Raw genomic sequence first — 24,753 nt, forward strand, 5'->3', positions numbered from 1 at the left:
TGTTGACTGGAAGCTTTACCCATAACGTAAATGATCGATTAACACGAACTTTGTGTGTTACATGTATTATGTACTGTGAGTTTAACAAATAAGGTAAGCTAGTAGGACCCCTGGGTGGTTCAGTGGTTGAGCGTCTGCCTTTGGCTCAGGTCATGATCCCGGGTCCTGGGATCGAGTCCTGCCTTGGACTCCCCTCAGGGAGCCTGCTTCTCCCTCTGCCTATGTCTCTGCCTCTCTCTGTGTGTCCCTCATGAATAAATAAATAAATCTTAAAAAAAAAAAAGGTAAGCTAGAGAAAAGAAAGTGTTAAGAAAATCATAAGGAAGAGAAAATACATTTACAGTATTGTGCTGTATTTAAAAAAAAGTCAGGGGATTCCTGGGTGGCTCAGTGGTTTAGCGCCTGCCTTTGGCCCAGGGCGTGATCCTGGAGTCCCGGGATCGAGTCCTGCATTGGGTTCCTGGCATGGAGCCTGCTTCTCCCTCTGCCTGTGTCTGCCCTCCCCCCTCATGAATAAATAAATAAATCTTTTTAAAAATTTCATTTATAAGTGGACCCGTGTAGTTCAAACCCATGTTCAAGAGTCAACTGTATTGTATTTTGTGATGAAATTTTGGATTGTGAGAATACTGATTTTGTTTTAATTTCTGTCCTTTTCTGCTGCTTAACGTTTAACCATTTGCTTTCTCTGAGACGTGTGTCGCAGTATAAGTGAAGAGAGTCTTTAAGTGTATCCACTGTGTGCATTAGTATTTCTGATGCTAATTGGAGCATGATGCTCTTAGCTAAAAGACTTTAGTATTCTCTTTGAATTTTCTTTATTCATCATACAGGATCCTGTACTTTGGAAATCTTTTGTAATTATGCCAAAAAAATTTTTGCCATGTAACCGTAAAGGGTGCAGCTGAGTTGATTTCCTCTTCCAGTTTTGGTGCATTCATGATTGTGAATTACTTGGGTATCCAGGATGACATAGAAGATTCAGGTTTGAATCTTGATGTTATCGTTACCAGCTACTTCTGATCCTCGAGTAAATCAACTGAACTCCTAGAACCTAAATCCCTATTGGCATAAGTCAATAATACCTATCTCACTTGGTGGTTATAGGATTAATGAAATAATGGATATGAGTTGCCAGTTGCTAATAACCACTAGCCATGGTATTTATGGAACAGGAAACTGCTATAAAGCTGTACCCAGAATTAGAAAAACAAAATTACTTAGGACTTCTTCATAAGGATGATTAGTTTTTTCATATAGTTACTTGTTAGCATCTTAGAGTAATTTCAACTGAAGTTATATTTTTATTTTTTTAGAAAGAACATGGGTGTGTGTGAGCAGGGTGGGATGGGGGGTGAGGGTGAGAGGCAGAGGGAGAGAGAGAATCTTAAGCAGGCTCCATGCCCAATGTGGAGCCCCATGTAGGACTGGATCTCACAACCCTGACATCATGACCTGAGCCAAAATCAGGAATTGATTACTTAACGGACTGAGCCACCCAAGCACCTCTCTGAACACCCTTTTTCTGCTTTAGGTTGACAATCTTATGCTAAAATATACAGAAAATGAGTAATAAAGCATTTAGATTGCCTGACACATAATAAATGCTGTATAAACTTCAGCTGCGGATGTAACTGAAAGGGAAAGAAGCCTAGATTCTAAAAGAGCTGATATAGTGCATGACTGAGGCCTCAGATTAGCTTGATATGTAAGTGAATGTCATTTCTTAACATATATTTTCTTGTAAAGCCTAAAATATGTTCAGCAAGAGGGAAGTACAACCACCAAAGATCTTCCAGGTTTTAGCTGGTTCTTCCTGGTCCATTCTCCACATTTACAGCCACAGTGATCCTTCTTAAGTGCAAAATTGGATTTGATACTTCTCTGTATAAAACTTTCAGTTCATTCCCATTGCTTTGGGGATTGATTCATTCAAATGTATTTATCAAGATGCAAGTACTGATTTGGGTGCTGGGGAGAGAGAAGTGAGCGATATATATATATATATATATATATATATATATATATACACACACACACACACACACATATGTGTATATATATGTATATATGTATATTACATACAGACTTGCAAATTTAATAAGGATAGGGTCTTCATTTAATATAGAATTATTCCTGGGCTTATGAAACCTTGGAATGAGTACTGGCAGAAGATAGAAATTCAAAATGCCTTGCCACCAGGAGTGTCTCATGAGCAACAACCATTTGTGTCTGCCTCAGTCCCCGGTGCTTTTATTAGGTCACTTTTTCCTTGTCATGTGGAATGGTTTTTTTTTTTTTTTTTTTTTTTGGTCATTAATCAATAGCAAATCTTGCAGGCTGTTCCATGGAAATACTTATTTATCCAGTAGAGAAACCTATCTTTGGTTACTTTTTGCAGTCATAAGTGCCAGCCTCCAAATGGTGACTCTGATAGTTCTTTACTCATCATCCCAGACTCTGAAAAATCATCCCTGATGGGACAGCCTTTTTTATTTTTATTTTGAATTTTTACTGCAGAGTTTTCAGAAACACTACTTATTAAATTAGACATTTCTATTTCTCTTGGGTAATTTGCCACTAGAGAGTGCTGGAAATTGCACTAGGTAATTTAAAGACACAGCTACTTTTTGGTGATAGGGTAGAGGGGAACAACTTTGGTGGAAATCAGGTAGACAACTGTTTTATAAAGTATGATGACTTAGTCATCCTTTGTCATTTTATTCTCTTAAGTGTTTGGGAAGTATTCCTATTAAAATAGTACTTTTCAAAGCATGCATTCATTAAGTTGTCAATTGTTATGCAAAAAAGTTTATAATTCTGCATTTGTGTATATCCATTCTACCTTGTGCTTCAGTGTAAACCTACAGTGTTTATGGAAATCTCAGAGGTTAAATGTTTGTAGTGTTTTATGCCATAATCATAAAATGATTCCATATGAAGACGTTGGTTGACATTGTCTCCCTAGTGTAAATTCAACTTGATTTATTACTGATGCTGTCATAGGTCATGTTTGCTAGAAGCAAAGCCCAGACAGGGATTTAGGTGCCTGTGATTTATTGCAGGAATGCTCTCAGAAGAGAGGTCAGCAGGAGGAGCAGGGGAAGAACCTGAGCAGCATGTGGTGCTAGCTGGGGTCTAGATTCAGCCTGAACCCATGGGAAGTTTTGGAGCCAAAGTGAGGAGGCAAGCCTTTGTACCTGTGGTAGTCGTTGACCATAGCTGCTTGGGTGGGGGCAAGGTAGGGATGACAGAATGTGACCTCCCAGGAGACGTTGTGACTTCTGTCTTCGACCTTTCTCCAGAGGCAGGAGGAGGCAGCTGTGGGCTGTTAGCACCTGGGGGGTGGGTACCCCGGCCTAAACGTGTGGCCTGGGAGAGCCCATTTGAATCTGGGGCAGATGGTCATTGACACCAGCCATTAAGACATAACTATGTAGCTAGGCACATGGCTTGTGGTTGAGGTATAGAGAGAATGATTTATGGATGTGCTTCTTAGCCATTCTTATTTACTTGTTCTTATATGTTTTTCTTTTAGTGAGATTCTCTGGTAATTACATCCTTGGGTGATCATTTCCAAGTCTAGACCTCACAGTTGGACATGGTTTCCTTTGTAGCTTTTTCTTCTTTCTTATTGGACCAAAATCTTTGGTTTTGAAGTCATTTGGCATCAGAGGTAACAAATAGTCTTGGGACACCTGGGTGGCTCAGTAGGTTAAGTGTCCACCTTTGGCTCAAGTCATATCCCAGGGCCCTGGGGTCGAGTCCTGCATTTGGCTCCCTGCTTCTCTCTCTCCCTCTGACGCTCCCTGCTTGTGTTCTCTCTCTCTCTCAAAGAGATAAAATCTTTAAAAAAAAAAAAAGAGAAATGGCCTATGATTTAAATGGGTCATCCATATGAAGGTAGTCAGGAGTTGGCCATACCCACTGACATATGTGCAATTATGAACTAGTTTAATGCATGTAGTGTCTTAGTGCTTTCTCTGAAACTTAAAAAGTGCTAATCTATAAGATTAATATACGATTACTCTTTAATTACTCAAGCTAATGCAGTATGCATAAATGATACCTGCAGATAGTTAATCCTCTGACAATTTTTACTTTCAGCCTTTGTGCATACTCTTTTGTTGAAGCTGTTCACCAGCCATGAAAAAATGTACTGATTTGTGTTCCTGATTCATATGTACAGCTTTTCTAACCCTTGAAGGAGTTCAGCAAATGGGTGAAATGGCCCTGGTTAACTTAAAAACTACAATTGGATTAAATCTAGAGTGCTGACACTTTTACTATGTCTCTTCCAGATCCTCTTTATTATGGAACTTCTGCAGGGTATAAATGCCCCAACAAATGGCCTACCTCGGTATCTTTTGTAAAAATTACTGCTTATGATTTTATGTGCTTTCACTGTGTCTCTTCTGTTTACCTTTAAATCTATTTATTTAATCATGTTTTGGGTTCATAGCTTTTCCTTACATGTTAGACAAATAATCTATTTTCATCAGTCTATCTTCATTAATTTTAGAAATTTTGGGTGTTCTTTATTTTATAAATCAAAACAGTGGCAAATTAAAAAAATAGTTACATTAAATGGCTCAAACTCTTTTTGTCTTTTAAAATTATATTGAAATACTTAGTTGTATAGTTTCAAAGACATAAAAAAGAGAGCCTAAAAAAAAAAAAGACAGAGTGAAAGCTGTATAAAAGAGAAGCGAAGTGTGGATGTCACAGACATCTGGGTGAGACAGGCATTGTAACCGAGTCTTACATTTACCTCTGAGGTTACCAATAGGTAGGGGTGAACAGAAAACTCTGTGACTTACATAAGTTTCTTTTTAAAGCAAAGGCATTTAAATTCATTGAGAACAGCAGCTCTCAAGCTCTTCTGGCTATTACCTATAGGATGAAATAGGCACAGTTTTATATTGCAAAAATCAGTCTGTGTATTCATGTTATGTATATAGACTTATAAACACATGCACGTGTGCGCACAAACACACACACACTTTTTCCACTAACATTTACATAGTGTGTGTTATCTGCCAGGATGCTTATATTAATTTATTTAACCCCCACACCTTATAATGTAGGAACTATTACTATCCCTGAGGAAATTAAGACACTGTTATCTTTTTTTTTTTTTTTTCCCAGAGAGAGAGTGAGAGCAAGCAAGCTCAGGCAGGGGGAGAAGGAGAGAGAGAGAGAGAGAGAGAGAGAATATCTCAAGTAGATTTCTCCCTGATCATGGAGCCTGACATAGGGCTCGATCTCATGATCCGGAGATCATGGCCTGAGCTGAAACCAAGAGTCAGACACTTGACGGAATGAGCCACCCAAGCACCCCAATAATGTTTCTTTTTGATTCTAAGGTCTAATTGATCAGATGTTTCAGATGAATCTTTAGAAGTACCAAATTATGGTTATTCAGTTTCACCATTTCCCTGTGAGCGTGTGTTTATTGTGGATAATTGTGCTTCAGTAAACACTGAAGTGAAGCTACTTCTCTGAGACTGATGATGCCCGTTTTACTGCGGTTTCATATATACCACTCTAGTGTTACTCATTGTATACATTTGGCTTGCCTGTTGACAAGGATGCTAATTTCCAAGGGCAGGACAAGGGAAATTCAGAATTCCACAATGTATTTCTTGCTTGGTTCCATTTCTGACATTGCTGTCTTGGGGTGCAGGAAGTTCCACAGGGAGGAGGGAGGTTAGGTGGCCTGATAGTCAGTGCCCAGGACATATCACATGTGGAAAGACAGAAATTTTTCCTCAAGTTAAATTATATTTGAGAAGGGGAATCGAGCCAAGCATTGTAATTCGTTCTTAAGTGGTTGTGGCAGATTACAAAACAGTGGCCACTTATGGATGTCACTATGTTAGGACATTTTCCTGCTCTTGAATGGTGGCATCTAAGTTTCCTGAGTTCACTTTCACCAGGGAATGTTGCCCTGAATTGTATTTAATACCCACATTAAAATGAAAATGAAAGCTCACTGTCCCTTCCTCAGAGGGAAAAAGTCAGCTCTGCACTACAGATCTGCATTACTGGTTTCTTTTGTTAAAGACTTAGCTTCAACTCTAGATCAAAATTACCAACTGAAAAGAAGGTATTTGCCTATATACTATAGAGCTCTTTCTGTGGTCTTACCCTGTTCCCTAGCTTGTTTGTTCATTTTTTTCATGTGCTCAGCATTATTTGAGTTTCCATGATGTGGCAGCTGGAGTTACTTGCTAATGATACAAAGTGAGTAAAATCAGTGTGGTTTTGTGGAATTTACAGTCCAGTGGAAGTTAGACAATGAAAGCAATCATACAAATAAATGAAAAATCATGTTTCTGATCATCTCTGTGACAAAGAATGCATCGTGTCATGAGAACATAAAATTAGAGGAATTGTGCTAGTCTAGGTTGTCAGAAAAGGTTGGCTGTCTGAAGGAGTCAGCTAAATGAGGTGGTGAGAAGGTGGAGAGAGGTAGGTAGAAGCCAGAAAATTTAATTATATTAAGGATTCTCCTTATCTTAAGGGCAGTTGGAAAACAACTGATTTGAGCCAGAAGGGTTAAATTTTTATCAACAATTCAGATGGCAGCACAAAAGCCATGTTTACCAGTTTGAGGATGAAAGTAAGCTGGGAGGCATAGTCAGTGTGGTTGATGGCCAGGTCACCCTTCCAGATTCCAGAAATCTAGAAGGAGGAGAGTCCCAGAGCTGGGTTCCAGCAGTGATGAACACAATCCTTTCTCATATGACATGATTGGTACTTGTGGTTAATCAAAAAAAAGTTGGTTAAAGTGGAAAATCACTTTAAAAGGGTATATATAAATACTTTGAACATATTATTTTCACTTAAAAAAGATAAATATCTATTCACTTACCAGTTTTAGAATGTAAGCACAGGACCTTTTCTTTGAGAATAATTTCTTAAACAATAGTTTATTTTGTGCAAACCACACTTGTGGTGCATCATCTAAAATTAAGTTTCGGATTCTTCAAAGTGGAGTGAGAACCAGACGCATTTTAAGTACTCTGAGTACAAAATCCTGCTAGATTTCCACAATTTTCCCCCAAGCCTTTTATAGTGTTCCACCCACACCTAGCTTTGCAGCAGCTCTTTTTTTTTAAGTGTCTTGCTTTTATGTAGTTCTTCCAAAGTATTCAACCTCATTTTTCGCATTTCTTTCACATTTACATTTCAGTGGTTTATGTAATATGTAGTTAAATTACATAATAACTGTAACATATACAACAGGAGTAAATGGCTGAGGCCACGCGTGGCCACGCTTATCTGTGAGTGGTATGAAGCAGATAGCCGAGCTGCATGGAGACAGAAGCACATGGGTGAAGCAGCCCTAGAGGCAGTCAAAGTGCTGCAGTGTGTTGGACCAAGGGAAGGGGAGGTGTCAGTTGTTTAAGTGGAAGTCACTAAGAATTTTTGCCGTGTATGTTTTTTTTAAAGCCATTGCTCAAGTAGAGTAGTTTCTGCTACAAGTTTGGTATGAACCCAAAGTGTGGCATGGCTGATAAGCAGTGTGTATAATGTACACAGTTTTAAATAGCATTAGTAAAAGTTTGAGTGACAGGAAACTGTGATGGAACCATTTGGATCCCAGTGAGAGTAGCATGTGCTAGGTGAACAGTGTAATGAAGTAAATAAACCAGAGACTTTCTAGAACAATGGTTCTTAACCTCTTCCTTCAGAATAATGTGTGTAAACAGATGCGAATTTTGCATGCATTTGATCTTATGGCCTTGTAAAGTGATTGCTTTTACAGGCTGTAAAAATATTTTTTAACACATTTTGAGCTCATTATCATTTTAATACAAAGATTAAATGCTGCTTCCTAAAAATTTTTAATGAATTCACATCTTACAAATAAAGTGAAAAGATCAGTTTAATTGTGCTCAAAATAAATTTCAGCTAGAAGGCTGCTTTTGTTTAGCTTGAAAAAGTAGTTCAAATTGTGCAGTGGCTTTTGATACAGCAGCATGAATGTCATCTTGTTTTAAAACTGTCAGTCAGTTTTAGCTTTTCTTTATTACGACAAGCGCTAAAAACCTGATTCATAATGGTAATTGTGGCAAGTGGAATAAGATCCCTGCATTGGAAAAGCAAACTGAGACCTACGCCAAGGAACTAGACATTTCCCCACAGTTCTTGGTTTTAGTTCATTTTACATTATTTGCTTTATCCTCAAGCCATCAAGATCATTGTCAACAAGGTTTGCCAACATCGTGTTGACTGTGTCAGCTAGGACAGAATTCTAAATGCACATTTCAGTTTGAACAGAAGTAACCTTCATAAGATAGCTGTTGTTTTCCTCTGAGCTGTGGAACTCTTCCTCCAGCTTTGGAGAAGTTGACTGATGTGTCTTGATCTAGTTCTCCCCTCGGAGATGGCTGCTTAGCTAGCAGAGCATGTAGGTCTTCAGCAGAACCCAAAATGAGGTCTCCAGGGCCTAGAATTGAAGCATTTATTTCATTTTTATGATCACAGATATCTATCAAGCTGAGTCAGGAATTAATCCTTCTTGTCCTGTATTCTTAGAATTGACTTTCCCAGGTGCCTGGGTGGCTCAGTTGGTTAAATGCCTGCCTTCGGCTTAGATCATGATCCCAGGACCTGAGTCTCATGTCTCTCTCTCTCTCTCTCTCTCTCTCTCTCTCTCTGTCAAATAAATAAAATATTTAAAAAATACATAGAACTGACTTTCCCTCAATCTCAAAGTAAGGAGAACTTCTGCCTCTCCATCAAACACCATAACCGGTGAATTCCATGCCTTTGCTCTCATTTCTTCACTTTTCTAGAGTTTCTTGAAAAGGCCCTGTGCTGATGAAATCGTGAAGATGCACAGCAGTACACAAGACTACTGTGAGGATTGCTAATAAAGCATTTGAAACCATTGCGTGTTGGTATGTATGTTAGAGTCACGCTAAAGCAGGAAGCTCATTTCTTTACCAAAGCAGCAAATCCACATGTGTTGCCAAACATCCATTTTAGGGGCTCCATCTGAGCAGGAAGTACTATTGTTTATTTTTTATGGCCAAAGGAGCTTTCACCATTGGTAGCCATTCCAGTTTCCAAAAGATGCTTTCAGAATTGGAATTCTTTAATGACGTCAGCACACACATAAGGGATGAGAGCCAGGAGCTGGCTGCACTAGAGTCATTCGTCTGGTTACAAACCGAAAGGATATAATGCTGCCATCGATTCCAGGTTTAGTGGCCCCTCGTGGTTCTGGAGAGGATGGTACTATTCAGCAGAAGGACTGCTTTACTTTCTCCCTCTGTACTAATCTGCAAACCAGCTCACCCAGGGAGGGTGGCTTCTGTAAAGTCTCTCCAATAGCAACTGTGTTTTCTTCCGCCTTGCAGTGTGATAAGCAGCTTATGGGTGCTTCAAAAACAAGGCTGTTTGGAGACAACTATGTTGCCTAGTTAGGCAGCCAACTCATAAGATCTTGTTTGTCTGAAATATTTGTTATTTGGAATGTTATAAGGCACTTCTTGAATTTTGTTGACAAAAGCATCTTTGGCACTTATTCTGTGATAAAAGTACTGTAGCTGTAGTTAATCATGGCAATTATAAAAGCAAAAACAGAAGATTTGTAAGCTTTATCACATTTTCCCCCCTGACATTTTCTGATAGATGAGAAAGTAATTGTATTGGCAGGATATATTTAGACTTTTAGCTTATGTTATTGGTAAGCTTCTGGATATCATCACATGGCAAAGAAGATGACTGTTTATTATTTGACAGCTAGTGTGTAATGTAGCAATAGGATAATTTTATATTATTTGACCACATCCATTATCATCCTCTGCTGATATGTATGTGGAGAGCGTAATACAACATATTTTTAAAGTAACAGGAAAGAAATCAAAGAAAAAATACTTATAACTCACAGAGCACATCAGTGGAACCTCCTAGTGGTGAGAAGTCTCAAAATCATATACTTTAAGATCGGTTTATGAAATAAGGACATTTTGCGTAGGTGAGATGGCATGATAGCATTTTTAAATATTTAAAAAATGACAGAAGAAGGGTAATATTCTTTTTTGTAAGGCCAGAGAGTGTAGAAGGACCAACAGAGGGGATCCCTGGGTGGCTCAGTGGTTTAGCGCCTGCCTTTGGCCCAGGGCGTGATCCTGGAGTCCCAGGATCAAGTCCTACGTCGGGTTCCCTGCATGGAGACTGCTTCTCCCTCTGCCTATGTCTCTGCCTCTCTCTCTCTCTGTGTGTCTGTCATGAATAAATAAATAAAATCTAAAAAAAAAAAAAAAGGAAGGACCAACATAAATATAGAAAGGCCTGTTTCCACTCAATCTAGGGAACATTTTCTAATATTTCCATCTCCCCTCCCCATCAATAAAATTGGCTGCTTTACAAGACTTTTGTCTCTTAAAAGTTAATAGCACTGTGTCCATTCCACCAATAAAACACGTAACCTCTTTTGTCACTTTTTTTTAATGTCTGACTTATTTATTTACCTATGAGGTCATTCACTGAAGGGAGGCAGATGGAGCTTAGCTCAGAGTGTGGGTACAGAGCTAGGTGGGCAAGTGTGTTCTTCTATGCTTCACTTTTTCCATCTGTGAAATGGAGGTAATCCTCCTCACTTACTTACAGGGGCGCTGTAAGAATGGAATGGGTTAATAGACCTCTAAAGTATCTCACAAGGTTTCAGATGTCAGGTGCTAACACCCTGCATTCTGTCTGCCTCATGGTCAACACTTACTGGAAGACTCGCTGGGAGACTAGCTACAAATAAGCTGAGCAGCCATCTTCCAGTGATGATGTAAGAAGATTTTCTTTGTTGGAGAGGATGTATGGATAACAGTTTCTAAGGAGCATTCTGGAGATGGGAATCTCAGAGAACAGCAATTCAGGGCAGGTGCCGTGTATGTGTAGGGAACACAAGAGCCCCATACCTCTAGAGGACTTCACTTCCTCCCAAGTTGATATAATGACTGACTGTGGTAGATACAGCACAGTTCGTTAGAATATTTTCCAGTTTCCTTTCAGTGCTTCTGAATGGATGAGCTTTCAGGTTAATTTGTTAGGTTCTGAAAGTTGTCATTTTCTTTTTTTGGTTCACTTCTACCTCACTAAAATCTCCATCTCTAATTATTTTATTAACAGTGAGATAAGACACAGGCCTTTTGTGAACTTTTTCTGTATTCTAGAATGTGTTTAGTATGTTCATGGTAATGACTTTACTAAAATCCAGGTCATCCAGTCTTGTGAAGACCAGTATTTGTGAAGAATCATTTTATTAAAATTCATTTTTGGTAAAAAGCATGGTTCTCTGAAGCTTGAATCAGTCCTGCCAACATCTTACTCAAGGCTTCTAGCCAGTTCCTAAAGTTCCTTGAGCCCATTCCCTTATCCATAAAGTGGAATTACTAAAAGGACCACCTTCACTGGCCATCCCAAGGATTCAGTGAGCCAACATGTGGAATGTGTTTAGCACAGAGGCTGGCATAGACAAGTTCCTTAGGAGGTATTGATTTCCTTCCTCAGGAGTATTACAGCCTTCTCCAATCCGTATGTGTGTGTATATGGTGTGTTGGTCCTAATTGACTTCCTGATGGATTGACCTGAGTAACACAGAGGGTACAGAGCCCGTCCCTCAAAGCTCTCACTGGTGAGTGGATGCACACACAATCATGTGTGGCTTGTGAAGGTGTAGGCAAAGTGCAGGGATGCACTGCCCTGAGTCAGGGCGCAGATCGACTCCAGAATGATGGGCTGGCTAAAGTGCTGAACCGCCGAGTGGGACTGGGCTTACCCAATCCAGCGCCATAGAGAGGAACTGGGAACCTACCTCTTTCCTCCCAGGGTCTTGCCTGCCCCTCTTCTTCCCTCTCTTCTTCCTCCTCCCCCTTTCTCTAGGGAAGCAGCCAGGCACACCTGCTTTGATCAAGGAGCACCGTGCTCGTTCCAGTTCCACCACTTGGGGGAGTGGCACCACACACAGGACTGGCCCAACTGAGCCCCAGAGTGGCTTGGTGCCTTAGTGTACAGAGATGGAAAGGGGCCTCTGTCAGGATTGCTTGCCGGTTAGGGTATTTTTAATACTTTTTAAATTTGAAGATCTCTTTTGTTTCTATAATGTCAGCTTATGTTCCTTTAGATTTCTCAATAAGTATAGAGGGATACTTGAGGTGCTTGATTCAAATATATGAGATTCTTGATTCTTGTTAAGAACTGTTTTCACTTGTTTACATCAATAGCAAGACCTAGAAATTTTATATGTCTAAAATGTCCTAGTTGTTCCAGAATTGGGTTGTGGTTAATTGAGCATAATAACAGCTAGTTTCCTACAGCTAAAAATATTGAGGGAATACCAGTAACATATAACTTTGTCAGCAGTGGTTAGATAAATGCCACGGTTTAGAAACCTAGAAATATATTTGGCATAAAATAGAAGAAATCTATGAAATAATTCTTTTTAAAAATATTTTATTTATTTTTTTGCAAGAAAGAACAAGCACGAGTGGAGGTGAGGCACAGAGAGAGAAGCAGACTCCCCACTGAGCAGGGAGCCCAACACAGAGCCCTGTCTCAGGATCCTAAGATCATGTCCTGAGCCAAAGACAGATGCTTAACAGACTGAGCCACCCAGGCGCCCCTATGAAAGAACTATCTGGGACAGCAATGAAGATATTTTTTCATCCAAAGAATGGTTTTTTTTTTTTTCATCCAAAGAATGTTTGTTGTGCATTGTAACTTTTAAGTTTCAATAAATTACTGTTCTGTGTGGTATTTTAATTGTTTTTATTTTTTCTTTTCATTTTCAGCTTATGGGAAGGTCTTTCTAGTTCGTAAAATCAGTGGTCATGATGCTGGAAAGCTGTATGCCATGAAAGTCTTGAAAAAGGCCACGATCGTGCAAAAGGCCAAAACCACAGAGCACACGAGGACCGAGCGGCAAGTCCTGGAGCACATCAGGCAGTCGCCGTTTTTAGTGACCTTGCACTATGCTTTCCAGACAGAAACCAAACTTCATCTCATTTTAGGTAAGTGTCCATCATTAGACTTTTAACAGGAACACTTTTCCTTGGGTCTTGAGTTGCAAGGAACTCAGAGGCAGCATACTTCAGACTTAGAAGAAATAAATTGTTCTGACACTCATTCTTCTCTTTGTGGTGACAATTCCTAGAACACCAAGAATTGCTTTGGATTTGGGACTTCCCAACCTGAAGGAATTTATATACATCTATTCCACATTCCTTTATTAACCCTAAGAAATACTTGGGTCATTAGGAGTGTCTGCTTCCCTGGGCAGTGTGCTTCCACTTAAATGTGAAGTGCTGAATGGTGAAGCTGCAGTCTCTGCTTTAGGAGTTCTCAGGAATGTCTAGGTTTGGGCTGACAAAGGGATATTTATGGAATTCAGTAACTGGGAAAAATAAAAAAAGAAAGACTTTGTTCTTAGAGATGTTTTTGCTTTTCTGGTACTGCTAATATTGTACTCTGCTGCTAATATTGTACTCTGTCATTGACTATTTCATTTCTTATAATTTTATATAAGAATAATTTTATAATTTTAATTCCATTCTTGTGATAATTTGCATTTATGTATTACCATCTCCTAGTTATCGAACTTTTCTGAGGATTAGATGGGCTAGAATTTCACATAGTGCTCTGTAAGCATTAGCTATTTCTTGAGTGCCTATGGTATACCAGTACTGTGCTAAATGTTATCCATGGTGATCACTAACCCTCACAACAGTGCTGCTAGAGTCCCCTCAGTGATGTTGAAGGTCCTAGAGGCTGTATTTCCTAAAGTTATGTATCTTGTGTAAGACTGAAGGTTGAAACTTAGGTGTGACATATTTTGAAGTCTGCCAAACAGTACTGCCTATATTCTTTGATTATTGCTAGGACCAACAGGTTCTTAAATATATTTGGCAATTTTATTGAGTGCATTTTGGAAATTATACTTTCATTAATGATACCTAAAATTGCATTCACTTTTTTAGTCATGAAGTTATACTTCAGGTTCAGTTTGCAATGTTTAGTGTCAACTAACAATCCTAAATCTATTACATAGAGGCCACACCCTCCCCTGCCTGTCACAGCCCCCATTAACATCATCATCATCATCATCTGCCTCTTGTGTGTATCTGCTCACCTATGTTCTTTACTCATTCTTAAATATGTATTCCTGGAATATGTTTTTACCCAGTTGTAAGAGAGTAGAGCAATTTAATACAATGGTTTCAAATATTCCAGCAGCACAACTCTTATCCTGAGTTAAAACACAAACATTCAAATGGAAAACAAATAGAAATGAGTACCATAGCCTGAACCTGAGCTCAAGGGCACCAGGCCTTACCAGTTTATTTCTATCCCTGCCCTATAAGAATTTCCAGGGAAGCTTTAGAAGTCCATGAAGACTGGTTGTGAGAAATAATTATCTTGCTCAGGCTTCTCCCTTTACAGTGAATCAGCTCATAAAAGTTAAATCATGTGCCTAAGATCACACAAGTGATAGAAGCCAGAAGTAGCAAGAACCCACCATCCCAGACTCTGCACATCACACGACTTTTCTCTCCCCTCTCCTCTCTCTTCTTCCTGTTTTCTTATCAGAACTCTACTCAACCTTTTTTTTTCTCTTCTTACTGCTTATTATAAATAGTGTAGTTTTTGTAAATCATGTTTTTAACTTAAAAGTAGATGAATGGAATATTTTGTATTTGATTTAAAAAGAATAGTTTTTAATAGTGTTGCTTTTTAGCTGTTGGTTCTCCATGAATTTTGTTCTTTGTCAGTGGCCCATAAATAAACAGCTCTACTCTTGCCAGCTCAAGAGTAGAATATGGACTAGAATAGCACATTGGCTCCATCGTGAGTGACACAGTACATTTGGAAAGCATGCCCTCTACTTCCTCTCTGCATAGATATATTTAACATTTCTGTTCGTGCATGTTTCGACTTGAAAGACAAAACTTTTCAGAATCTAAAACAAGACTTTATTGAAAACTGCCATTATGATTCAGTTTGTGGTGTTTAGAATGCGGAGGTCAGTTTTCCAAATATTGTGCTACTACACCCGTAGTCCTTGTCTTAGTCTGCCCTAGCTCCCATCACAAAATACCACAGATTGGGTGACTGAAACAACAGATTTTATTTCCTCACAGTGCTGGTGGCTGGAAGTCCCTGACCAAGGCGCTGGCAGGGTTGGTTTCCTCTGAGGGCCACGAGGAACATGTCTGCTCCAGGCCTCTCTCCCTGGCTGGCAGATGGCCTGCCTCTGTGCATCACACCCCTGGTGGTGCTGTTCACTCAGACTCTTAGAAGGATACCAGTCAGATTGGACGAGGGCCCACCCTTGATGGTCTCTTTTTATAAAAGTAACTTAATTACCTTTAAAGTACAGTCACATTCTAAGGTACAAGGGGTTAGGGCTTCAGTACATTCCTTTGGGGGTGGGGTGGGGACACAATTCAGCCCAGAACTGTGTCTGAAGTTTATTGATTAACTGACTTTCTCCAGTTTTGTGTACTATTAGAGGTTAATAGCAAGAATTTTCATGTGGAGCTCTTCAGGGACCCAGCTGACCTTTTTGTATGAAGAATAATTAAACATTATAGACCTTTTAAAAAAACATGATATCTTTTTAAAACCATTTATTACTACAAAAGCACATCTATGCATATAGAAAGTATGGAAAAGCAATAAATAAAAACATTTTCACTACCTCATTATGTAGCACTTAGTTATTACTTAGTATATATCCTTCTGAATCTGTGTGTCTGTGTGCATTGTACATTTTATCAAATGAGGTTGTCTTGTACCTACTGTTTATAACCAATGTTTTTTTCAGTTAATGATGTCTGCCTTTCCTGGTTAATAAACTCTCATTTCATTTAATACCCAGTGGTACCAGTTATCTACTGCTCACAACAAACCACTCTACAATTTACTTTTTCATAGTTTTGTGTGCTGGCTGGGCAGATCTCTGCTATTTGGTTCAGGCATGCTCATGTGGTGCTCAGCTAGCTGAAGAGTTGGCTGGGCTCAAAGCACCAACATGGTTTGACTCTCATGTCTGAAAGTTGGTGCTGGCTGTTGTTTGGGGCACCTCCCTTCTCCTCGTGGCCTCTCATCCTCCAGGGCAATAGATCAACTTCTTCAGAGCATGGCAGCCTCAGGGCAGCTCACAAAGCCTCAAGAAGGCTGCCAAGAGGGCAAAGATAGAGGCTACAATCCCTCCCCTGGCCAGGCTCTGGAACTCACACAGACTCACCTCTTAACACAAGACCAGCCCAGATTCAGCGGCAGAGAAATAGACTTTGCTAGGATTTTTAAGTTTTTTAGCTTTTTTTTTTAAATTAAGATATACTAGACATATGGCATTATGTTGGTCTTAGGTATATAACGTAATGATTTGATGTTTGTAGGTATTACAAAATGATTATCACTGTAAATCTAGTTAATGTCCCTCACCCACATAGTTACAGAATTTTGTTGTTATGATGAGAACTTTGAAGATTTAACCTCTTAGCAAGTTTCAAATGTACCATACAGCGCTGTTACCTATAGTTGCTGTGCTGTACATTACATCTCCATGACTTATCTTACAACTGAAAGTTTGTACCTTTTGTCTCCCTTCACCCATGTCACCTCCCTCCCTCCACCTTTGTCTCTGGCAGCCACCTAACTGTTCTCTATATTTACAGGCTTGGTTTTGTTTGTTTTTTTTTGTGTCACTTTAAGGATTCCACATATAAATGGTATCATATGATACTCATCTCTGTCTAATTTATTTCACTTAGTGTAATGACCTCAGGGTCCATCCATGTTGTCACAAATGACACAATTTCATTCTTTTATATGACTAATACTCCACTGTATATTCATATACCACATTTTCTTTATCCATTCACTCGCTAATGGACACTTGTTTCCGTATCTTGGCTATTGTAAGTAATGCTGCGGTGAACATGAGGGTGCAGATAACTTTTTGAGTTAGCGTTTTTGTCTTCTTCAGATCAATACCCAGAAGTAGAGTTGCTGGATCATATAGTACTTCTGCTTTTGATTTTTTTAAATATTGTTTTTAAGTGAGCTCCACACCCAGTGTGGAGCCCAGACTCCCAACCCCAAGATCAAGAGCCGCATGCTCTACTGAATGAACCTGACAAGACACCCCTCTGTTTTTAATTTTTTGAGGAACTTCCATACTGTCTTCCACAGTGGCTGCACCAGTTTATATTCCCACCAACAGTGCATGAGGGTTCCCTTTTCACCACATCCTTGCCAAAGACTTCACTTCCTGGTCAGGAGACTGCAAATATTTGTGGCCATCTACCACATAGGTCCATATTCACTTTTCACTAATTGTCATATAGTATCCTTTACAGCTGATTTGTCCAAACCCTGGTCCAGTCCAGAAACATACACTTGGCTGTAACATGCACTTCCTTAATGTTTCTTAATCTGGAGCACTCCCTTTTTATATTGGTCTGAGAAAATATCCTGTAGTATCTGTTAGCTCATCCCTCTCTCTCTGCTGAATTCTCATAATTGGGAAGTTAAATCTAGTCTTGCTAGATTGACATTAAAGGTTTTAGCTAGAATAAATCATAGGTAATGTTACGTGTTTCATACTGTATCATGTCAGGAGAAACCTATTATCTGGTTGTTAGTAATGCAAAGACTGAATTACAGAGATGACAGTCTGCTCCCCTTATAACAAGGCTATGTTTTTCCCTTAGGAGTGAAAATAACTTGTGTGATGTTTTGACACTTCATGGCTTTAACGATTAACACTTGATAATTACTTGCTTAAACCAGCTCTTTAATTATGAGTCGCAAAATGGTGATTTTCTAAATCTATCATTTCTTCTATATTTATTGGCTGGAGTTTTTTCTTTTCTTTCTTTTTTTGTCAAGTATAGCTTTCTGTCATCTACTGTCATTCCTTGGTTACCCTGAGATAGCTTCTAATGGAAAGGCAAGAATCACTCCCTTTACCTGTCAGTATTTAAAGTAAGATGTTAAGAAGCTAACTCAAATGGGGCTATATTTCAGAGTACCTGACACTGACTCCCGTCAGTCATAAGCAGAGGTAGCTTGCTCTTTGCTCTGCTTCCTGTTCTGAATGTTCTTTTTTTTTTTTTTTTCACTTAGCAGGGTATCCTAGAGCTCAGGCTGCACAAGTTTGTAAAGGTCTTGTTCTTTTTTATTGCTTCGTAGTATGCCATTCTGTGTTCCATAGTGTGCATGACCAGCTCCCTATTAGAAATGGGAGAGCTTGCTATATGTTGGCAACTTGAACTCCAATAAAAAGAAATTAAAAAGAAAGAAAGAAAAAAAAAGAAATAGCTAGTTCTAATCTTTTTTTGTTGTTGTTGTTGCTTGGGTATTACATGCACATATCATTTCCCACTTGCAGAGGAAAAAACTATAGGCTTGATTCCTGGAAGGGGATGACTAAATTATTTTGCATGATCTTTCCATTGGAGTTGTACCATTTTACACTCCTGCCAGCAATTGTACTTCCACGGAGCATTGTCAAACTTGCAGATATTTATTTACCTGTCCCATAGATGAAGAGTGGCGGCTCCCTATAAGGCTAACGTGCATTCTTTTTCTTAGTGAGGGTGAGTATCTCTGCTTGTGTTTAAAAGGTCTTTTTTTTTATCTTGAGAATTATTTATTTGCAGCCTTTGGCTATATTTTGTTTCTTAATTTTCGAGGAGCTGTTAGAGTAACCATTTGCAATATCATTGTAAAAATTTCCTTGCTTTCTATTTGTCTCTTTACTTTATGATGGTTTTACCATGTAAAACATTTAAATTTATGTGTAGTGAAATTTCTTTTGAAACTATTTTTATGGCTTATGGATTTTCAGTCATAAGCCATGAAAGATCTTCTCAACTTTGAGGTTATAAAAGAGTTCACCAATGTTTTTTCCCAGTGCTCGTATAGTTTTATTTTTTGCATAAAGTATTTTGATACGTGGGAACATAAAATTGTATCCAACCTAATATTTTTCAAATGGCTCCTAGTTTTCCCAGCACCACTTAGTGAAAAGTCCCAAGTTTACACTGACTTGAGGCGCTGCCTTTCTCATATTTTAAATTCTCATATATAGTAGGGTCTGTTTCTTGATACTTCGTTGAGTTTGGTTTGTTGAATCATCTGCCATAATCATACTGTTTTAGTTTATCAGAGTTCTACAGGGTGCTTTAATACCTTGCAAGGCTAGTCCCCCTTATCTTTTATTGCTCTTATTTTTGAGAACCTTTTGGGGGTGCATCATGTTTGTTTATTTTTTAACGAGAACTTTAGAATCAAATTGTATAGTTCTAGGGTAAGGGGAGTTTGTTAGGGTGTTTTGATTTGATTTGATTTTTTTGAGAGAGAAAGTAAGTGTGTGTGTGCAAGGTGGGGTGGGCAGAGGGAGAGGGAGAGAGAGAATCCTAAGCAGGCTCCATGCACAAAGCAGAGCTGAACGTGGGGTGGATCTCATGACCCTGAGATCACAACATGAGCCGAAACCAAGAGTCCAACACTTAACAGGTGCCCTGGGATTGTTATAAATTTTTTTAAGAATTTAGGGAGGGGCACTTGGGTGATGCAGTAGGTTAAGCATTGGACTCCTGGTTTTGGCTCGGGTCGTGATCTTAGGGTCATGAGATTGAGCCCTGTGTTGGGCTCTACACTCAGCACAGATTCTGCTTGAGAATCTCTCTCCCTCTGCCCCACCCACTCATGTTCCCTCTCTTTCAAATAAATAAACCTAAAAAAATATTAGAGAGAATTGACATTTTTATGACACTAGTCATTCCTGTGTTAAGAACATGGTAAATCTTATTTGTTAAAATCTACTTCTGAGACCTTTGGGAGTATTTTGTCCTTTTCCTCCTACCCAAATTTAAGTTAATCTTAGATATTCTGTCAATGTATAGCTGTTGTATATGGGGTTTCCCTTCCACCATATCTTCTAGCTGAGAGCTGATAGTCTTTGTATGTTGATTTTATACCCTACTGTCTCACTGCACTTTCTTAGCCTCCCGCAGTTCTTGTATCCTGCCCTGTTCTTTCTCAGCCTGCCCACAGCACGCTGCTTGGTTTTGTCTCAGTTTTGCTGGAGGAACAGGTTATGGGATTTATGATCATTCTGGCTGCTCTTTGCGAGCAGATGTGGGATTCATGTCTAGTTACTACCACACTCCTCCTAGGATTCATGGGGATTTCTTGACCAGTGTTGTTCCATTAGGATAACGTTTGACTAATTGATGCCAGCTTCTCCAAATGATAAAATTATTATAATGTCAGTATTATCTTGACAAATGCTTACCTTTGACATTTGCCAGCTACGGAGTACAGTTTTCCTATCAGAACTGAGTGTGTACCATTGTTTCCTACAACACACTTTCTTTAATTGCCATTGCCTTCCATTCATTTCTGTGGTTTCTGTGGTCTTCTAACCCAGGGCCCAGGAGCAGTGACTACACTTCTCCTATGGGCTGTAATTTGTTGGCTGCTCCTGTAAACCCATGGGTTAGGAGTCACATTTCTGGGTTGTTTTTTTTTTTTTAATTCTACACTATTATATCCTCTTAGGCTCTGTTGTAATTTATATCTAGTGGCATCATAAGGATTTAATGGGTTTTCTCCTTTATATACATTTTTTAGCCTTTCTCAAGTCTTATGACATGCAGACCATACTTCCTTTTATAACATTTTCTGTACCTCTCTCTGGTTACAATAAGAAATGCACAGATATTTTCATCTGTTCTCTCTCTCTCTCTCTCTCTCAAAACTTGTATTCATTTTTAACAGTGGGAGGGACTTCTATGTGGGAAATAATCTATAGAAACAATCTTTCTTTTGGTGTTCTCTGATCTGTTAGTGGTAATTTTGTCAAAATTCCAACTGATTTTTGACTGTTTAAACTACCAGATTTATCAGTGGAATTAAAACACTAAAGAAGACAGAAGAAGCAAGTCCCAAAGTGTTTTATAAAGGTGATGCCAAGGAGCATCATTAATAATGAGTGCCACCCCAGCCTTGTAGACAGTTCTGTCACTGTGAGTCATCCTTTCAATATGAATTAAAGGTACTTAAAGCATTAAAGTTTTACTTTTGAATATTAATATCATCTCAAAATTTACAAGGTGAGGATGTTGCTGAGGTGGTAGGAGTTGGAGTGGATTGTGATACATTGTAGTCAGTAGTATGTAGCAAAATGGTACCTGAAGGGGGTGCCTTGCTTTGGAGTAAATATGACTGATTCACAGTAGATAGAGATGTCTTAGAACTTTGTAACGATTTGGATAAGCTAGAATGCAGTCACAAGGAGGTGCTATTAGAATATTGAGCTAAAACTAAAAGAAAAAATAACTAAGATGACTGTGGCATGACGTTAAAAAGAAATTATTTTCAGGTGTGTGTGGTACATCGTGTTAAGACTGTACTTGAGATACAAGACAAGACTAGGCATAATCAAGAGAGATTTGGGTGGCCTGGAGGAGGGAGAGTAGGTGGAAATGAGAACTGGAATGTGTAGGAGTTAACATGTTTGAGGCCAATCTGAAGGAAGAGAAAAATCTGTAGGAAAACAGGATAAAGGAAGGCCAAGTAATAGTGCATGGTGAGAGTAAGGGGGGAAGGGCAGGCATGGGACTAAAAGCAGTGAGCCCTTTGGAACTTGCCACCCGAAGAAGAAACATGAGAGAGAAATGCCAAATCAGAGAATTTGAGATTAAAAAGTTTAGAGGGGTACCTGGGTGGCTTAGTCAGTTGAGCGTCGACTCCTGATTTCAGCTCAGGTCATGATCTCAGGGTGGTGAGATCGAGCCCCACACTGGGCTCTATGCTGGGCGTGGAGCCTGCTTAAGTCTCTCTACCTCTGGTCCTTCTGCTTGTTCTCTCTCTCTCTCTCTTTCTCTCGAAATAAATAATTCTTAAGGAAGGTTAGATGACTAGAGGTCAGAGTATTACTAGAAATAAGTAGGTCTTTGGAGAGTGAAAGCAGAACTAACAGATCTTTCTTTGAAAGCAGATTTCACCTTTCTTGTCTGTTCATTTTGCTTCCCCTTCTGCCAGCTGATTTCTCTAAGATTGCATAAACAAAACATAGCCTTAAAAAGTTGACCCAACTCTTTCCATGGTTATCTTTTTTTTCATCCTCAGTGGAAAATAGTGCTATGTAGGTCATTTCTGAATCTTCAGTAACATTTGAGGACTCATCACATTCAGTATCTCAAGTGAATTTCAGTTTCTCCACCTCTTAGTAGAAGCACATAACCTAAGAACAGTGGAGAGTGTTCTGGGTTCAACAGTAAGTCAAGTCAGATGCAGAGGTCTTGAGCTGCTGAAACTGTCCTCTACCAACTAACAATGTATGTTCCTTCTCAACGAAGTGAATTTGTTCCGTGTTCTTAATTCTCTTAGAGCATGACTTCTCAACAGTGATGCTCATAGTGTGAATAGAAAAGTTGTGGCAAATACTTAGAAGTGACTTTAAATACCTATTGTTTTGTTTTGAAATGGAAATAATTAAATAATATGTAGACAGTAATAATTGTGATTGAGAGCAGATGTTATTTACTTTCATGTTAATCCCATGATATATTTTCCCATCCTAATTGAAATATAGTTGACACATAACATTATTAGTTCAAGATGCACAACATAATGATTTGATGTTTGTATGTTGCAGAATGATTACCACAGTGAATTTAGTTAACATTATCACCTCACATAGTTGATATTTTTTTTTATGAGAGCTTTTAAGATCTACTCTCTTAGCAACTTTCAAATATACAATACAGTATTGTTAGTGAGAGCCCCATCCTTCCTGAACTATGTGAATAATTTTGATTTGGGGAGTTGCTGGAATCCTGGAAATTTTGTGGGGATATCCAGTTCAGCTTCTTAAGATTAATTCATTGCTTTAAAAAATAAATTTACTTGCTTAAAGGCTAAATTTCTCTCTTCCATCTCCACCCACTTTCCTGTACGCACACACACACATACACACACACACACACACACACACACACACGACACACATACAGTATGTTATTTTAAATCCAAGAAGGAAATATGATTGAAGATGGGGTAACCTTACAAAAACAAAATAAAAAATCTACTTGATATTAGTAAATATCTGTGTAAATTAAATGTCATTGAAATAACACATAAATTGCATCCCTCATATGAAAAAAAAATTGACCTAAAGGAACATCATGTTAGCAAAATAGAGAAAAACTGGGTGTTATATGGAACTGATGAATCATTGAAAACTGCATCGGAAACTAATGATTTAGTATATGTTGGCTAATTGAATTTAAATTTAAAAAATAGAAAAAAAGATTTTTTATTTTATTTTTTATTTTGGAGAGAGAGAAAACAAGCATGTGGGAGGGGGGAGTGCAGAAGAGGGGGAGAAACAATTCCAAGTAGGCTCCACACCCAGTGCAGAGCCCGACTTGAGGCTCGATCTCACAACCCTGAGATCATGACCTGAGTTGAAACTAAGAGTTGGATACTTAACCAACTGAGCCACCCAGGTGCTCAGAGAAAAAGATTTTTTTTAAAAAAAGGGAACTAGTGGGATCCCTGGGTGGCGCAGCGGTTTGGCACCTGCCTTTGGCCCAGGGCGCGATCCTGGAGACCCGGGATTGAATCCCACATCGGGCTCCCAGTGCATGGAGCCTGCTTCTCCCTCTGCCTATGTCTCTGCCTCTCTCTCTCTCTGTGACTATCATAAAAAAAAAAATAAAAATAAATAAATTAAAAAAAAAGGGAACTAGAATTCAACATTGCAATTTTTAAAAAGATTTATTTATTTATTCATTCATTCATTTCATTCATTCATGATAGACATAGAGAGAGAGAGGCAGACACAGGAGGAGGGAGAAGCAGGCTCCATGCCAGGAGCCCGATGCTGGACTCAATCCCAGGACTCCAAGATCGCACCCTGGGCCAAAGGCAGGCGCTAAACCACTGAGCCCTCCAGGGATACCAACATTGCAATTTTTAATCATTTTCTACAAGGACATAATGCGCTACAGTATTAGAATTGTTTCACATTTGGTGGGAGTCTTTAGGACCATAATGTGTTATCTCTAGACATAAACTTCACCTGAACTTCTGGGTGAAGCCTTTTCCTCCATAGTCCACGGGCCTAATACCGAGCCACTTTAGAAGCACAGGTGCCCTTACAGGACTTGAAAGTAGAAAAATACATGATGGCTCATATGAGAGATGTTCTGTGGGTTCAAATTCTTCAAGTTCACTCTATGGGTTTCCTGGAGGACTCTGGGATATTGGCCCCGATAGTACAAGAGGTGAACTCCTTCAAGATATTGTCAGTTCTAAAACTCTTCATTCATGCTAAAAATTGTGCCTGCTTACTGTGTGCCTGGTGCTTGGAAATAGTAGCAAACCACCTAGACAAGATTCTTGACCTCAGAGCCTTGTAATCTAAAAGGGGGAAAGACATTAAATAAGTTAGTACACAATTAAGTAATTAATTGAAATAAGTAGTTGGAAGGAAATGTAGAAGGCACTGATGAAAGCACGTAATGAAAACATGTAGGTCTAGTTGGGGTTGTCAGGCAAGACCTTCCCAGAAAAGTGACATCTTAAGTGTAATTTAAGAGGAAGAATAGAAGGTAGATGAGGAACAGAAGGGATAGGGAAGAACATTCCAGGCACAGGGCTCCACCAACCTGTGTGATAGTCTGAAGACAGGACACAGCAGTAAGAGGGCTACAGAAG

The 24,753-nt window shown here is 39.0% G+C and overlaps 1 protein-coding gene across 1 annotated transcript in view; it reads left to right on the forward strand.

Moving 5' to 3' along the window:
• Positions 1-24,753, forward strand: part of RPS6KA5 (ribosomal protein S6 kinase A5) — a 173,607-nt gene that overhangs the window by 59,679 nt on the left and 89,175 nt on the right. Inside the window, exon 3 of the mRNA XM_055304445.1 lies at positions 12,804-13,022. Coding sequence (XP_055160420.1) covers positions 12,866-13,022 — 157 coding nt within the window. The 5' untranslated portion in view covers positions 12,804-12,865. The remainder of the gene's footprint in view (positions 1-12,803; positions 13,023-24,753) is intronic.

Source organism: Nyctereutes procyonoides, unplaced genomic scaffold, assembly GCF_905146905.1.
Source record: "Nyctereutes procyonoides isolate TBG_1078 unplaced genomic scaffold, NYPRO_anot_genome, whole genome shotgun sequence".
NCBI classification, from domain to species: domain Eukaryota; kingdom Metazoa; phylum Chordata; class Mammalia; order Carnivora; family Canidae; genus Nyctereutes; species Nyctereutes procyonoides.